General features: G+C 38.0%; 1 protein-coding gene across 3 annotated transcripts in view; it reads right to left on the reverse strand.

Annotated features, from left to right (window-relative positions):
* Positions 1-18,214, reverse strand: part of NF1 (neurofibromin 1) — a 169,183-nt gene that overhangs the window by 107,540 nt on the left and 43,429 nt on the right. For all 3 annotated transcript variants that reach the window (XM_034752562.1, XM_034752561.1, XM_034752563.1), the window contains exons 15-28: positions 17,459-17,538; positions 14,970-15,093; positions 10,365-10,517; positions 8,699-8,945; positions 8,135-8,208; positions 7,923-8,006; positions 6,788-7,228; positions 6,169-6,308; positions 5,457-5,579; positions 4,918-5,001; positions 2,279-2,395; positions 1,486-1,667; positions 1,165-1,376; positions 97-258 (exon numbers count right to left, since the gene is read on the reverse strand). In XM_034752562.1, the coding sequence (XP_034608453.1) occupies positions 97-258; positions 1,165-1,376; positions 1,486-1,667; positions 2,279-2,395; positions 4,918-5,001; positions 5,457-5,579; positions 6,169-6,308; positions 6,788-7,228; positions 7,923-8,006; positions 8,135-8,208; positions 8,699-8,945; positions 10,365-10,517; positions 14,970-15,093; positions 17,459-17,538 (2,223 nt within the window). The remainder of the gene's footprint in view (positions 1-96; positions 259-1,164; positions 1,377-1,485; positions 1,668-2,278; positions 2,396-4,917; positions 5,002-5,456; positions 5,580-6,168; positions 6,309-6,787; positions 7,229-7,922; positions 8,007-8,134; positions 8,209-8,698; positions 8,946-10,364; positions 10,518-14,969; positions 15,094-17,458; positions 17,539-18,214) is intronic.

An 18,214-nucleotide genomic window follows, 5' to 3' on the forward strand; every position in this document is an offset into this window, starting at 1 on the left:
GCAGTTTCACATTTCTGAGTTAATACATTTTTTCCTGTTAGTCTTTCACTCTTCAAAAGAGTTTTATAAATAGGAACCTAAGCTCATATAACTTACCTTAAAACAGAAAGTCATTATTTTGCTGGCCAAGCTATTTCCCCTGAACAGAGTCTGCATGGAATCTGCCAGTTCCACTTCCTTAGAAAACATGTTCCAAAGCAGCTGGTAGAGCAAGTGCCGGGAGTCAAAGAGGGTGACCAGGACACGAGCTAGTTCATCCTTAAAGAACAGCAATAAAGAGGTTAGTGAGTCAGAGCAGTAAAGAGGCTGGATTGTGAAAAGCTCCCCAAACATCTCTAATGTATCCTGCACTAGAAAAAGAGGTCTGACAATTTGCCTCAAGTATTCTAGCTTGCGCTAAATATTTCCTTCCATTTAGTAGTTTGTTCTGTTTTGAAATATTTGACCACATTAAAATTTGTATAGCACAGGCTGAAGCATGGTCTAGTGTAAGAATTCCCCTGTTAAGTCTTGCAAGTAAACCTTAAAAAGTGTGCTAATCCCATTCCCCACTTCTAATTTTATTTCTAAATCTCTCAAGTACCCCATCAGACCATGTTATAATGGTAGGTTCTTTAGTATGTTCCTAAAACCATCTCACTTGTGAGCCTATGACGAACCAAGATGGAAGTCTAATGGATTCGCCCACTGTATAAACAGAGCACAGACTGAGATCAGGGAAAAAGCACATTAGGTTACCAAAACACAAGCCTACTCTGGTATTACAGTACATATACCCAACAATCCCCACACTGAGCAACATTAAAAGGACAAGGAAAAACTATTTTACCATTACAGGCTAACAATTACTGTTTCAAGAACTATTTTAAAATATACCACAATGCTTTAGTCTAAACTAAAGCGCTCAGCAAAGTAGACCCAGTCACAGTTGTGGAACCCTCTGAGAAAAAGGCCACATATTACAACACATAACAGGGTAGCCTCAACGCTTCATTTCTTTAGAAGACTTTTGTTTCAACATTATCGTTAAATTGGCAGAGCAGTAAATTTAATTCCAAGTCTTATGCAAGACTTTTTGAAGGAGATAAGCAGGTTACACCTTACAAAACAAAATGCACTCAGGGTTAACAAATATCATGCAACTGGAAATGGGAATCAACTTACCCACTGCGAACAAGGGACCACATTGGCCAATGCCATAGCAATAGGTAGCTCTCCTTGGTCACCCATCATAGTGACCAATTCCACCAATCTCTCAAACCGATCTGCTAGTACAGTTTCTGCTAGCGTATCAAACTCTGTACCCTGCTGTAGAATTTTGGTGAGGACTTCCATGAATGTAGCTCTTGTTTGGAGATCTTTGTGATAACCTAAGCCTAACAAGATAGTAACAAATAAAGACTTGAGTAATGAAGTCATATACTTCTTAATTAAGGCTCAAGCCTTCGTATGTGAATCATAAACAATTGTTTCTAACTACTTTACCTATTGAGTGCATAAGGCCACTGTCCACATTAGCATTGAGTAAGTTTGACATAGCAAGAACAGTGCAGTGTCGCAACGAAGCCAGTCTTCGAGACATTCCACGTTTCCTGCCACCTGTTTGTGCACTTTCATCTTCAACTTCACTACAGTCATTTAGAAGATTCATAAATAGAGTGAAATATCTAAAACAAAAATAACATTTGTAGATCTGGATAAGTGAGAATTTTTTTTACAGAGTCAAAAGTCTTCTAGCAGAATGGTCTAGGATATAAAATAGAACGACTCTGTTGTACACCTCCCAGAAATACAAGTTAGACTTGCTCTGGGTATTTTTCTCTTTTTTGTTTTGTGTTTTACTATGATTATTATTATATACTACAGCTTTTAAAGAATGTATTGTGAGAGTGGGAAGGCAGTATCATAAACCCTGCATGGAGAATTCCTCGGACCAGGCAACTGAATTTCATGGGATTGTTTTTCTAAAAGATTGCATATTCTTCCATTCATAAAATTAAAATCGAAACAAGATAATTCTGTGAAACAAGCATATACACACGCTTGGAGAAAACAAAGTTACATTTAATGACTGCTTTCCAAATATTTTTGCTTTTACAAATTGAAGTGTTTGCTTAAACCTATGAGGTGGAGATTTGCAAATTCAGAGGATATACTGAGGCAACTCCCTGAATAAAATTAACCCTTACAAGATTAAAAAGAAATTTACTTCATAATAAACACAGAAGAATGTATCTGCTTTAAATTATAGTATAATTCAAATTGTTTGACTATTTACTTAAGAAATAATTGGGATTTGGCTTCCATCAGTTCAACACCATCTCCTTCTTCAGGCTGTAGTGGAAGCCCAGCGAGAAGAGAGACCACTGCTTCCATACTTGCTTGGTCTAGATCTCTGAATCAAAAATGAAAGAGTTAAAATTAAACAGGGCCAGTGCCCGACCTTTCCTTTGATGGAGTACTTAAGGAGTCATCTTTCTTCATAAGCCTAACTGCAGCTGAAGTGTCTCTACCGCATTCTTTTTTAAAAAGCTCCATACATTAAAAAAACAAAACAAAACAAAACAAAAAAACACTCTTGTATACTACAGCATAGCATAAAGCAGTACATCAACTTTGGACAGTGAGTTATGTCCAAATTACACATTTAAAAAATAACCCCAAAACACAGCAAGTGACAGCATATATATTTCTTCTAACTTTATGTAGCTCATTTTGGCTACATATCCAAAACAGACTTAGGATCTGTCCTGTTCCAACTAAAGTCAATGAATTTCTACGAACATCAACAGGAGTAGGATAAGGCCTGGTAAATACAAGTTCAGGGCTATAATCTTAGTCTAAAAACCTTACTGTGCCTACTAAATATCGAAGTCTAATTTATAAGATACTTATGGATCATATAAGCATGATCACACTTTCTGCAGTTCTCAGAATGACATTAGCTTTGGTCACAGTTCATGGCAAGTCCAAATGATTCTCATTCATAATGATACAGGTGAACTGATTTTTTTTTTTGAATCTTCAACGATTTGTTTAAAAAATTGTAGGTTTAATCTTAAAAATGACAGTTACATAGTTTAAACAAAATGTTAATTTCCTCTTACTTGCCAAAACTGAAGTTCAGAGCTCTGCATTTTCCTTTAGGTTGTAAGACATGCAGCCTATGTTCTGTTTCAAGGTGTACAGTATAAAGTAACAAGAGAAACAGAACCTGAACTTGCGTCTTGGTAAGCAAAAATCCTTGAACAATACAATGAAGTTTTCTTTTCAAAGGAAGCCTTGAACATGTATTTCCTTCATAGTAAAATACCCAAAAGAAGTTTAAACATTTTATCATATTACATATCACCTTTAGCAGATGAGGGCTTCTCTACAAAAATGTTTAAGGCTGGATCTGCAAAAGGATTTAGGTACTTAACTGCCACTTTAGGTGCCGCCCAGAATCTGGCTGTGTTAGGATTCACAAAGCACCGTTCAGCTGCTGCTGAACCTATAGGCACCTAAGCTTGTTCGGCACCTACATTTTTTGCAGTACAAAGTTTCTAGGTGCCTATGTTTCTGCTTCTGAGCATGCACATTGCAGCCCCACTCCGGGCATCCGGATGCCTAAGGTTCAGAGCAATGCATGAACCAGGGAAAGATATAGACATTTGGTCATCTAACTGTCGGGCCCAATCCAGTAGGCATGCTCAGAGTACACCTACCAGATCGGGCCCCTGCAGATGAGCTTACTCAAAACACTAGGGGAGTAGCCGGGGGTGGAGGACAAGGACTTCCATCGTAACTTTTAGTCCAGTGGTTAGGGTCCTCCCTGGGGAGACCCCCAGTTCAAATCCCCCCTCCATCTGATGAGTAGAAGGGATTTGAACTGGGATCTGCCACTTCTCAGGTGAGTGCCTTAACCACTGAGCTATGGATATTCTGATGTGGGGCTCCCTCACTCTCTCTTGTTGAAGCTGTTCCACTATAAAAATAATATTAATAAGTCATTGGAGCAGAGGGACTGGATCCTGGGTCCTTCATCACCCAGGGAGTGCACTAACCAGAGAGCTAAAAGTTATGAGGAACATCCTCCTTCTCCTTCCCCTGGCTTCTGGCTATAAGAATAGGTGCCAGAGAAGGGTCTGGACTCAGGCACTTCTCCCAGGAAGAGGGGTGGAGCTTAGCACACACCCCTGTGGTTGGCATCTCCAATTAGCTCCTTGGGCAACGAGCTGCCTCGCACACTTTTTTGTGAATCCCATTCTCAGGCACCTCTCTCCCCCATTCACAGAAAAGAGAGCCCACATGCTGACACTCAAGCTTTGAATGCAAGTGATTTTCTTGGGCACCTTAATTGATCATGAATCTAGCCCCAGCATGACTCTACTCTCCACTAGTCTGCTGCAGACCATCTGCATGGACCCTGCTGATTCACAATAACAGTTCATTCACATGCTCTCATCTACTCCCACTTGAAAGAGAACTAGACGAAAGCCCATTAACTAACTGTTAATGTGTCAGCAGTGTCCACACAGTTAGTCCACGGAAGGCTTGTGAGGGGCAGGTTCACACCCCAGCTTTGCCATGAACTAAATGGTCACGTACTCAAGCCCTGAGACCCGTTAGAAGTGCGATGCCTAGCTTATATCTATTCCTGAATTAACGTGCTAAAAATAGGAGTGCAGCCATGATAGCACGGCCAGCAGCAGCAGCGCCACCGTGCTAGCAGCTCCAAGCACAAGCTAGCCTGAACCCCACGGGTATGCGTCTGGGGCTGCTAACCTGTGTCACCGCTCCAGCTGCACTACTATTTTTAGCATGCTAGCTTAGACAAGATCTTGCCTGAGTATGTCTATGCGAGCTGGGAATCACACCCTTTAGCATGCAATGTAGCCATAGCCAGAGCAAGAGTATTCTATCAACCTCTCTTACCTTGTCAGGCATTTTACATCTTCATCTGTTGCTTGGTTGGATGTGCCCATAACCCAGTCTGTCAGATATTCCACCATTTTGTTCCTATAAGAAATATTACAGCACAGAAAACTGAAAATATACTGTCAGAAGCGGATGTTGCTCAAGATGGTATTTTTAATTATTAACTTTATATTTTAAAGACACATTTAAACTGCAAACCTGAACGATTAACTCGGTTTAGTAACTGGAGGGTATTGATTAAGGCTCTGATCCTGCACTGACTTCCATTAGAACCCTGCACCCATGTAGAGTCCCTACTGTCAGACTTCAAGAGGACTCTGCACAGGCATAGAGGTCCATGGTAGCAAACCCTGATGCAGGATTGAGGCCTAAATTAAATACAAAGAAACAAGAAAATGTTTTGCATGTTAGTAAGAAAGTGTCACCCCCATACCCACCTGCCCACTATACTCCACAAGAGAACACTACCCCAAATAGAACCACTATTATTATTATGAATCATTATTATTGGAATTACTGTTTAATTTAGTACTCACCTAAATTTCATCTCTTGGCAAAATGAAAGGTCATCTCGCCTCTCCATCATTACCTCCACTAGTTGACAGAGTTTCGTTTTTATTTGAATTGCATGTACCAAATTTCCAAGCACACGTACATATCTGTGAAGGTCAGAAAACGTAAAACCCTAAATAAATTCATTTCACAGCATCGGGGGGGAGGGGCACAGAAGAGGGGGAACACATTTGAGGAATTTCTTCTGGTCGTCTAGAATTACACTTGTATAACCAGTCATTGCAGACCTTGGGCCGGATTTTCCAACCTGTGCCCAGTGGCCTTTAAACCAGCTTGAGATAGCCAGTGAAGAATTTCCTCTGTGCAGGGGAAGCTGTCTGAGATGGCTTTGCACCATCCTACACTGGTTCCCACTTACCCCCACAGACGTAGTGGGAGAGAGACACGTCCTGAATTTTTGGTGGTTAGGGAGTGAGAGAAAGGGAGGAGATGGGGAATGGCAGAGCTGATAGCTCCACTAGGTTTGACTGTCTACTGGTGGACCTTACATCATGGCAAAAAAGCAGAGTTGCTCCCCTATCACTTTAACTTCTGCCAGGGTCTGAAATTCAGAACATTAACCAGCTTCCTACATCCTTGCTATTACACCCGAACAGAGCATGGAGGGTGGTGGAGACACTGCCTGATTATCTAAAAAACGTACTCTGCAGAGGGGAAACAGTCAAGATTTCTTACCTGACTAGATTTAGCATCATGGTCTCTATACTAGCTTGCCCCAGATGTTCTGAGCTCCCTTCAGTATGATTATCAAGCAGGTTTTTCATTATAGCAATTGTCTGCTCTACAAACTGTGTGTTGGTCTCAGTTAACAAAACCTATAGGAAGAAGACATCTAGTCATAATTCTTAGAGGTGATGCCCAAAAATAACGGAATGAAATATTTATATTACTGTAGCACTCAGCACAAATCTAATGGAAAAGTATTGTTCTGATTAACCTACTCAGAAGAATTCCAACACTTAACAGAGTTATGGTCTCAGAAAGTTTATCTAATAAAGACAGCATTTTCTCAGAATATAAATCCTATTAAGTAGGAAGATAGTTAAAATATAGAAACTTACAAGGAATTTAAGCATGCTAGACTAATATAGTCTGGAATCTCAAATGCAAATTAAGAACTGTATGGTCTAGTCACACAAATATCATCCTGATGCCTTCCATCATGTAATAAATACTTCTCTGGCTCTTTGTGTAAAAACACAAACATAAAGAGGTAGGTATCAATTTTAAATATCTATGTGAATGGTAAAATAGCTGATATTTTCAATATGATAAAAATATGAAAACATTTTACCTGTCCTTGAGAGTCAAAAAATTTGCTGATGGTATTCTTCAGTTTGTTAAACAGCATTGGATAAAGTGCTGGACTCAATTCCAGACCCACCAGATCTTTAATATTAGTCCGTATCTGAAGTCCCACTTTCTCATGGTTACAGACCATTAGCGATAATAATCTATCTATGAATTTGCTAACAGGAGTCTCTGCATTTCCCTCGGTGGATATCATAGATATCATGGAGCCCTTACGCTCATTGATTGGACCCATGGGTGGGCTGTAAGTTGCTAATCCTGCATTGCTACGATGCTGGAGACACACTCCTCCGAGAGCACACAAGAACCCTGTCATGTTGATCCATTCCTGCAGAGAATCTGTGTCAGACAAGTCTATGGAGCCTCCCCCACTAACATGAGACATTCGTCGCCTGACAATTGTCTTGTGAAGACTATCAGTAACCTGGAAAAGAGTTGTTCAAAATGAGATCGCTCTTGAATTACAAGCAATTATCAGATAAAGAAAACAGACATTTTAAGTATCATTCAATAAAGAAATCTAATAATTTATAAGTTTACAACAATGTCAATAAAAAACAAACTATTCAATTCTCAGGAGATTTTGCAAATCTTTACATCAAGAGCAAGTAGGCAGGAGTGTGTAAACTGAAATGTATCTATACAGCACATTCTCTGTCAACCACTTGAAAAAAACAGACTATACTGGCTTATGATTGCTACCAATGATACATTTACTATGAAAATAAAGGTTAAAAAGTAAGGGAGATGTGAAAATGTTTGACTTCCCATAAGCTTGAGAAGCACTGATTCTGATCATAACTATGTTTCCAACTATACTCTGTACTCAGTGAAGTGGGGAGAAAAAGTGAACCCGCTAGTATAATCTAGAGGTAATGCCCAACTCAGTGCATCACCACAGAGCACACAGGAACAACTTATTAGCTATGGAATGAATTCAGAAGTAACTCAAGTCACCCATATGAGGGATTGATTGAAAAGTGCTAATGTGCAGATACTTTTTTTTTAAATGTAAGTTTAGATATAAATTAATATGGTCAACTTAAATGACTATTTAGAAAATACAAGATTTCTGTCAGCATGTCTGATAACTGAATCGATAGAAAGCTTCAGAATACCTGGCCATCTTCCATTTTGGTCTTTGGGTAGTTGAGGATTAGTTTTGTAGCTTGTTCCCACTTTGCATGTGTATCTTCCCATGCCTAAAATACAATACATCAAGAATTTCAGGTAGTTACCTCAAATTACTTCCTACAACACTACTGAATGCTTTCCACACAACATATTTTCAGCTACCAATAAGAAACATTTTCATAAAGAGAAAACTTACTTCAGTGTTGCCTGCAGTTGGATGTTCAATGCGCCTTAATAATGCCATCACTCTTTTCTGAAGAGCTGCTCTCCCTAAGCAAGGAGTATACAATAACATTAATGTATCAGCCATTTTTATTTTAAAATAAATCTTTATTAGCGATGAAAGCTTGCATAAATAAAAATGAATATTCTTAAAAAACCCAGAAGACTTCTGTCTAAGACTTAATCACAAGCACATTTGTATTATAAACAAACTTTTTCAGGGAAACTCTCTTTCACTTAACTACCAGGTCTAGGTGTTCAAAAATTCAGTGAATGTCTCCCTACAATACTTGATCTTATTATTACATAAGGATTGCAAGGAGGAAGCAATCTTCAAATATCTTGTATCAAAGACAGATTTTTAGTCTTCCTACACGTAACTTCATTCATGCAAATTTCCATTAAATCACATGATTGAGGACTAGAGATAAGTATTACAGCACTTCAGTTAGGACTAGCTTTAACATTTTGAAATATACTTTAAAGAACAAACAATACTCAGGTAGACAAAAAGTTTGATTAGTCTCTCCCTTCTTACCTGTTGACATCATATTGCTGACAGACGCAAACTCCATGAAGGTGTTGTAGTTTGGCAAAAAATTATGTACCGAAACTTCATCTACTCCACACCTGATATCTGCTTCCTCACAGAGATGACGGAAACAGGACATCGCAACAAGAACTGCCTCAATGTCAGGGCTCCACAGAAACATGTACAGGGCAACCTCTAATTTTGTTTGGGCTTGGCGACATATTGGAGTTCCACTGCATCCTGCTGTACTTTCCTTGGGGGGAAAAATATATTTGCATATCTGGTAATATTACTTAACTGGCAATTTTCTCAAAATAGGTCTTTATCCCATTCCTCCTCCTGCACATTATTTGTATTCCAGTAACACCCAACAGCCCCATCTGAGATCAGGGCTCTGTTTTACTGTGTATTTGTACAGCACCCAGGATGAGAGAGTCCCTTAAACAAAGAGTGTGGCCCAGTGGATAGAGGACTGGACTCAAGGGACCCGTGTTCTATTCCTGGCTCTGCCACTGGCCTATTTGGTGACCTTTGGCGTGTCCTTTCATCCTCTATACCTCAGTTTCCCTGCTGTAAAATGGGAATGATACATAGTTCCTACATAAAGCACACTGAGATCCTACTGAAGAAAAAAGTGTTATATAAGAGCTAGGTATTACAAATGGACAAGATATCTTAAGTGTGGGAGGAGGGAAGTATTATCAAATGCAGGTATGTGTAACACCTTGTTTCTCCATTAATGTGTTTTTCACCAAAATAACGCAACCCCTCCCCATAAAACGATCAACATTTACTTAAACAGAAAATGTCATTAGTTTGATATCTGATGTGCTACTAGAACCTTTATATTTTCTTCATTCAGCAGTAAACTTTAGAAAGGTGCGGTCTAGTAGTCTCAGCACACGACTGAGAGCAAAGTATTTAATCCCATCTCTAACCCTTTGTGTTCTTGGAGAAGTCACTATTTCTAACCTAGTTACCCCATAAATAAAAATGGGGATACTACTCATCTACCTCTCAGAAGTGTGAAAAACCAATTTATGTTTATAAACTGCTTCAAAGATTAAAACGTTTTAAGGGTTATGTACATTGTTACAGATTACCGAAAAAAGGTAATTTAAAAAAGGAAAGTTACAAATCTTGGCTCATGACAGATTGTTACAATTTTTTCCATAACTAATTCATGGTGTAGGTGAAGAGCTGAAAAAATTAGCGTATAAGGGGAGCCCCTTTATTCAAACAAGGATGAACATCTTCTTTGCCTTGTGCTTTTTTTTTTTTTATTTAGCATGTGTTCAGATAGCATGGAGATTTAGAAATCTGAAGTCTGAGATTGAATAAATGCAGACCAATGTGTGAACGGATTATGGTTTTTGCTCTATGAAGATGACACCAAAATTTTAGTTTCAAACTCTTAAAAATATTGCATTTACTCTCGCCAGAATAGCACCTCAGCATCCGCCATGATACAGAACAGTTGTGCCTTGATCAAACATCAACACCTAGCTCATGAGAAGTTTACGTTTAAATTCCCCTATACTCTTCCCCGCACCCACATAATATTTAAAATACTTGAAAATAATCTCAGTATAGGAGTACAAATGTAACTGATTTGGGGGGGGCAATGGAGTTTATTTATTTTAAAGTATTAAGAATACAAAATGTTAATTACCATGGAAGAGTTGCCTTTCCCTTTCCTGAGGGTAGCTCCCGGAGCACAGCGCATCTCTTCATGATCAAGAGAAAGTTGACTAGCTCCACTGCCAGAGACATCACATCCTACCCCATAAAGGAAGAGAAAATGACAGGAACTCCTATCTGATTGCTGTAAAGAGAGGTAAGAAAAAATAGTCAATCACCCTACTTTTATAAGGGAAAAAGGATGGGTTACAGCAGCTACACTCACGAAAGGAAAACAGCACCTCTTCCATTTCTATAGCATCTTTCACCCTGAAGGCTCCCAAAGTGCTTACAAAAATTACTCATCGTAATTGCGTTACTCACCTCTGAAATGCAGCTACCTCTGGGACGGAATGTAGCACCTGTAATAACGCACACTGCCACACTACACAGCAGATAGGAAGTGAATACCACACCCAAGTCAAATGCAGAGGAAACTCAAGCTGAAATTTGGCCTGGAGAACAGGTCAATGCCCATACGTTTTCTAATACTGCTACTTATCTTGTCTGCACAAGGTGGCAGACTTTAAACTGCTTGTTAAAGCAATACAGAGGAAAGTATTAAGAGAACTATGTTGTACATATTCGAAACAGAGGAACAAACACTGATTTGTAAATGCAGATGAGAAACTGACAATGGAACTTTGTAAGATCAAATATGTCACATTAAGGATAGCCTGGAAATGCTTTTTAGCACTATGTAAGATACATCTTGCCAGAAATCCAGCAAAGGCACCTTCCCAGCTCAGGAAGACGCTATCTATTTTCTCCACATACTTCCTTCCCTCTGGGCATCTTCATTATTTAGAATGCCTGTAGATCTTGCATAGAATGACAAAAACAGACAGGTTTGACCTGCAAGAACTATCCTTATGCCAAGCTTAAAGGCTGATGCTTTAGGTAGCAAAGATTTCACACAATAGCCCAGGGAAGAAAATACTTCATAAACCTCACTTGAGGAAAAACATTGGGGCAAAAATGGAAACCTGCAGAGGGCCGTAAGAGCACAAGAATAGTTCATGCCCATCTGAAATGAGCATGTTTGTTCCAGAACACATCTCTGGAAGCTCCTTGAAGGCATTTCCTAAAAGAGGAGAAAATTAGAGTTCAATTCTTAAAAATAGGGACTATGGAATATGAAAATCATCAGTGGAATCAGCATATTTTACTCCAGGAGGACTTCTTTTTACACTGGAGGGAAGCAGAGAAAAAATTCTCTCAATCCCAAAAGAATGTTAACGCACATTTGCTGAATAACGAAGTGGAAACTGTTTATTGAAGTTGCAAGTCAAGAAAGTGAAGGAATTAAAGCTCCAATAAATGTTAATTCTGTTGTATATTTTATTGTGTATATTTCAGGTTTAACTGGATAAAACAGGAACAGAAAATTCTGTTTGCAAAATGGAGCAGAGTTAAAGTTGCTCTAAAAAACAACCGTTACTAGTTAAAATCAGTTAGGAAAAAGTAAGTGAAGTTCATTATTCAAGTCTGAATACTGATGACAGTAGAATTTTCAGAAGATTTCTCAATCCATCACTAACTTCACACACTCCACAGCTGGTCTCCCAGTAATCTACACACACGATCTATCCTTCCCCTTACTGGTCATTCTCTACTGCAGTGACCCGCTACCATTCCTTTCATGATAACTTTTGAAGTTATTTCCAGCTCTGCGCCTGATGTGACCAAAGTATACACCTTTGCACCTGTTGATTTCTAAGAGCAGAGTCCATTTCTCTCCAACAATATTTCTAACATAAGCATTCATCTTCTTTTCGGACCAGAAGACAAGTAAGGGTCTTCACCAGCACCACAACTCAAAGGCTTCAATTTTCGTTTTGTCTGCAGCATTAGTTTTCCAGGTTTCACATCAGTAAGTCGCTATAGCAAAATATTGAGCTTTTTACCAGTCAACCTTCGTACATTTCAAGATGCCACAGTTTTCAACACTTTTGAAAGGAAAGCCATGGCCAAGCGTGATGCCTCTGTTCTGCCACAATAGCTCTTGTTGGAGAAAACAGAGGGTTGTTTCCTGTTGCCTTCCCTCCAGTTTATGGCTGCCATGCATTAAATCATGGTTCACCTCTTCTGCCATTTGATGACATTTCTTGCATCAGGGGTCCCACTATCTCCCCATGCCCTCATCTCTCTGAAGCCACTGACACTTTTTGAGGCTTCAGCCAGTTGCAGATAGTACTGCCATTTTGGTAGCAGGCAACAATACAGCCTGACCTGGTTGATTTTAGCTATCACCATCTAAATGTTCAGGAGAAAACAATTTGAGACAACTTTGTTAAAGACCCATTTCTCAGAACCGTATCTAGTACAAGTTTTACCTTAACTTCTCTACCAAGAAATGAAACAATAAATATTAAGAGGATTCTTAACTTGAAGAATAGCAGATTCTGACTTAAAAGCCTTGGAAAAATCTCTGATAGTATACTGCATACAGTTCCAGTAAAGATCTGAATTAATTTGTACTCTGAATACCTGAGCTCTAGGGATAAGGACTTGAGGACCAATTGTCTTGAGAATTGACTTGATGTTTTCTTATGAGGAGAGGGTTTGTTTTTTTTAAAAGTACGTATCAGAAAATGAAAAGAAAAAAAAAAAAAACTTACTACCTTGAATCAGCTGCCTCGAAGATGCCAGAGCATTGTTTGGGTTAGTGTAATTTTTGTGGCAAAAGTCCACTGACTTTTTCCTTTCTTCATCTTATGCTCAAACTTATTTCTATAGGGAAATGGGCACAATGGAGAAGCATTATGGACCGAATTCACTGGTGCACCTAGTCAGGGGGACAACGGAAATAATTTCGGGAAAATGTTTAAAAAAAAAATAAGCCCACAAGAACTCCTGACATTTTCTTTATGTTTGTGTATTGATTTCTGTCTTTGAGACTGTAAGCTCTGTGGGACAAATACTGTCTCGTCAGGTGTGTTTGGAAAACTCTTAGCACATTATGGGCATACAATAATAAATATCAAGCTCCAGATAAGAGTGGTTCTACAAATTTCAGGGATGGGCATAGTATTTAAACTACACACATCTGTGCCAAAGACAAATGTGCATCAGGCTACCTGGACTCGTGAAGAGCGGGACTGAAAACACAAGTCACTGTATTTGCAAAGACTGGGCACTGAAATAGATCAACCCTTAAAATTCACTGTAAAGGTTACAGACTTGGCGACTTGCAGAAAAGTCCTTTTTCTATCAAGGTATTCAAGTCCCCTTCACATCCAACTCATGGAGATCAAACTCCCCAGGTGAGGCATGGAGGAAAAGTAACAATAGAAGTTGAAAGTTCAAAACAGCTTTTAGTAAGAACCTCAGGCAAAGGGGTGAAGTTCCTTGTTCTTGTGGAAAATGGTGAATGGAGGATGAATCGAGAGTCTAGAATACAATGACATATTAGGTAGAGATAATCACAACGAAAAAAGTTGCCCAAAGATCAAAATCACAAGAAGAGCTGGCCCAAATCAAGTCCCTCTGCATCTACAAGCACAACTGAAAGAGACTCTTGAGTTTCTCAACGTGTAAAACAAGATGGATATGCACAAACAGTTGCAAGCTGAGCCTCCAGTAAAGTAAAGAAACTGGACTTCAGAGAAAACAGGAATCCCACTTGAGATAGTAAAAATGCAGTGAGCAAATAGTGCTTTTGGAATCCCAAGTACAAGATACACTAAAATGGAAGTTGTGGGCGAAGTTTAATTCCCCCCCCACACACACATTTCATAAATACTGAATAGGAGATTACCTTGGGTGTCAGCATAAAGTAAGAACGAGAAAAAAGTTCATGTAGTAACAAAGCTAATTATAGGGATTCAAGTGGCAAACAAGTCATACAGTCAGAAAATCCTCTCACTCTAAATTGGACATCTTCTCTTATTTAAGAAACACTGTATATGTGAAGAAGTCCAAAAATAAAGACAGAATGTCCTTCAATCATTGGTATTTTCAGTTATCTGGAACTGAAGTTTAAGAACACTATTCCCCCTTCTCTACCCTGATTAGGCCTTCTTTACTGCTGAATATGTAACAGGTTTGGTTTTCCATCTAGCTACTGATTTTCTCTTGCAATAGCTAGAGTGTCTGGGCTTCTACTTTGAAATAGACTATAAGAAAGAGAAGTAGGACAGAATTTTGGAAGTCATTCTACCATGTCAGAAGAAAGGGTATCTTATTGTGTCTGAAGATGTACACGTTATCCTCCTCCTCATCTTTCTTGCACTGAAAGAAATTTTTTACAATTTTCCTATATAAAGCAACAGTGATCAACAAGTCTTTAGTTCCGCAAAGAACATTTTCCAAACCTTTTGGAAGACATGCATTTCCTATGCAGAAACAGAAAAAAAGAAAATTCTAAGCAAATTTAGCTACGTATTTAAAAAGACTTAACCAAATGCAGACCATTCAAAACCATGATATATATCACTTCTGCTCTGTAAAGAAAGATAAAGTGCATTAACATAACTATAGGGGGAGCTAGTAAAATTTCTTTCAATCACAAAGAAATTACCCAATATACATAGGTAATAAGTAAAAAAGAAAAACCTAACTGATTTAATAAACTAATAGATAAACATTTACTTACTTTATTTTTTAGAAGAAATTTGTTCCTACAGATCAGAATCTCACGCAACCACTTGAGGATTTCTGTGCTGCTGAGCATCTGATGACCCGTTAATTTCTTGCAGATATAGAAAAGCATTTGTGAACTGCAGCAAAATGAAATTCAGTATTAACTATATTATCTAATAACCCAAATACAATTTCTTGATAGAGACATAGAACTGGAAGGGACCTTGAGAGGTCATCTAGTCCAGTCCCCTGCACTCATGGCAGTAATAAGTATTATCTAGACCATCCCTGACAGCTGTTTGTTCAACCTGCTCTTAAAAATCCCCAGTGATGGAGATTCCACAACCTGCCTAGCCAATTTATTCCAGTGCTTAACCACTGTGACAGTTAGGAAGTTTTTCCTAATGTCCAACCTAAACTGCCCTTGCTGCAATTTAAGCCCATTGCTTCCTGTCCTATCCTCAGAGGTTAAGAACAACAATTTTTCTCCCTCCTCCTTGTAACAACCTTTTATGTACTTGAAAACTAATGTCCCCTCTCAGTCTTCTCTTCTCCAAACTAAATAAACCCAATTTTTTCAATCTTCCCTCTTAGGTCAGGTTTTCTAGACCTTTAATAATTTTTGTTGCTTTTCTGTGGACTTTTTCCAATTTGTCCACATCTTTCCTGAAATGTGGTGCCCAGAACTGGACACAATACTCCAGTTGAGGCCAATCAGCGCGAAGTAGAGCGGAAGAATTACTTTTCGTGTCTTGCTTACAATACTCCTGCTAACATATCCCAGAATGATGGTTGGTACTTTTGCAACAGTGTTACACTGTTGACTCATATTTAGCTTGCGATCCACTATGACCCCCAGATCCCTTTCCGCAGTACTCCTTCCTAGGCACTCATTCCCCATTTTGTATGTGTGCATTTATCCATATATCATTACATGGCATCAGGGAATTAGTAGGAATATCCTATATGACATAATAGCCCATTTAAAATATATAGAGTATATTTTAAATAACAAAGCTGTGCCCTTCCACCTCCCAACTGGCCATTTTTTATTCCCTAGAGGAAGTTAAGTGATTTTGGTACTTCTCAGATGGCCAGTCTTCAGGGCTGATGATTCAGAAGACCTCCATTTATCACAACTGATCCAGCACAGACAGCGACAGTACAAGTTTACCTACATTGCCCTGAGGGGTCTCAACTCTGTTAGGAAGGAACACACATCTAGGAGTGTATTTTTATAAATGTCAATTTTCACATTTGCAGGAAAACTTTGGGGAGAGTGTCAGACAATCATTATTTAATGACAGGAGACTGAGATTCAAAACGCTAAATCTTTATAACCATTAAACACAAATTGTCAGAATCAAATGTCAAAGTATACAAAGTAAATATCCTGAAGTCAAACTCTAAGCAGCATTTTTCTTACATAATTATTAATAATAATAATGTAAGAAAAATATATTATATTATATTTATTATTATTAGTGTTTAGTTCAAATCCATCCAGTACTCTCTTAAAACTGCCAAAGAGTCCCAATTAGTGTCAGTTTTTATGGGTTTTTTGCCCCCAGCCTGAAGAGACAACAAGCTCATTATAGCTATATAATATAGTTTCAATTACTGCTAGCCTAAGCAGGACTCAAACCAAAAATTTAAAGGTGAAAGGCTATCCCATTACCAATCCCTGAAGCCATATAATGCACCAATAAAGACTAATTTCTTGATGCGGAGAGCAATGTTTTCTAGAAACAGATATTAACTTCCTTTCTCCTACAAAAAAAATTGTGTACTGATACACATCCTATGACAAAACATGAAATATTTTAGTTTATTTTCAGGATTCACAATTTCAGGTTCATGCAGGGTCACATTTAATGTTCATTTTTGACTTCTTGGGAGTAATACCTTTTCCCTAATATTCTCATTTATCGAGTCAATTGTTGCAATGGCTATATTAAAAGTTATTAAATAAAATGCAAGATTATCTTTAGTCAATAAGAATTCTTTATTAAAAAACCCTTTAGGACAAGTCAGGTGACCCACGCATCAGTGAAATGAACTTCCACATAAGGTGAGCTTTAGTTTCAGAAATAATATTAAGTAATTCCATAAGAGTGGGTTTGTCGGATTTATCCTGCCTTACCCGTAAATGCATAAATACAATTTTTAAAAAAGAAAATAGAGTAAGCCTTTCAATTCGAAATGATAAAAATTAGAAACATTTTTAATTAACAGCCACAGTAACAACTGAATACTGGATTAAAAACCTTTGACAAAGCTAGCAAGATATTTGTGACATGCAATTTCTGTAAAAGTTAACTAGTACAATGGAAAAAGGTTTCTGTGGAACTAAAGATAGCGTATATATGAATAATTTTGGTTTTAAAGACATATTGAAACTACATGGCTTTTTTCAGACAAGTATAAACCACAGCTACGTCAAAAGAAAAAGACATCTCAGACAGGGCTATTTATCTGATTTACAAAAGCTAATTTACCTACCTAATTTCCCAAAATGTTTCTATGGGTGCATCTGGATTCCATAAATCAATGCTCTCTAACTGATGAAGAACTAGCAAGGCCTGAATTCAAAACAGAGTAGCTTTTCACTTAAGAGAAAATAATTTGCAAAGTACTTCAGCATATGCAGCAAAGTAGATTAAATATATATGAATCCAAGTATTAATTATATTTATGTTTAAAATAGTAAATCTAATGGAAAACAAAAACATGCAATTTTATGGAAAAGCAAAAGTTCATTATTAAGCAAGCTGCCATAATCATCTCTTAGCTTTTTAAAAATATTTACAACCCAAACTCGATAAATTATCTTGTATTACTTGCATGTAAATCTCCAAAACGAACCAAGGACATGTCAAGTCTTTTAAAAAGGGAATTTTTGACCTTCGTGTTTACTTCAATGACCCATCTGCAAAAATGTAATGAAACAGCAATCCTGCTAGTACAAAACTAGAATAGCAACACTAGAACATCTGTAGTTTAAGAATTCTCTGTTTTAAGAGAAGAGGGGCAATTGCTTTACGTTTTCAACCTGCAAAAAGTTAATTAAAATAACAATTGGTTCTGACCAGAACTGGGAGAGTATTAGCAAGCGTATTTCAAAAATATTTTCATTTTTAAAACTATGTTTGCCCCTCTTTCGGGTTTGTTTTCCTCAATTATTCTCTTGGACAAGTTTATTGGTTTAAGGAAACAGCAAGGTTTAAACACCTATTGGAAAATGTTAGCAGAAAAGTA

Source organism: Trachemys scripta, chromosome 18 (assembly GCF_013100865.1).
Source record: "Trachemys scripta elegans isolate TJP31775 chromosome 18, CAS_Tse_1.0, whole genome shotgun sequence".
Classification (NCBI taxonomy): domain Eukaryota; kingdom Metazoa; phylum Chordata; order Testudines; family Emydidae; genus Trachemys; species Trachemys scripta.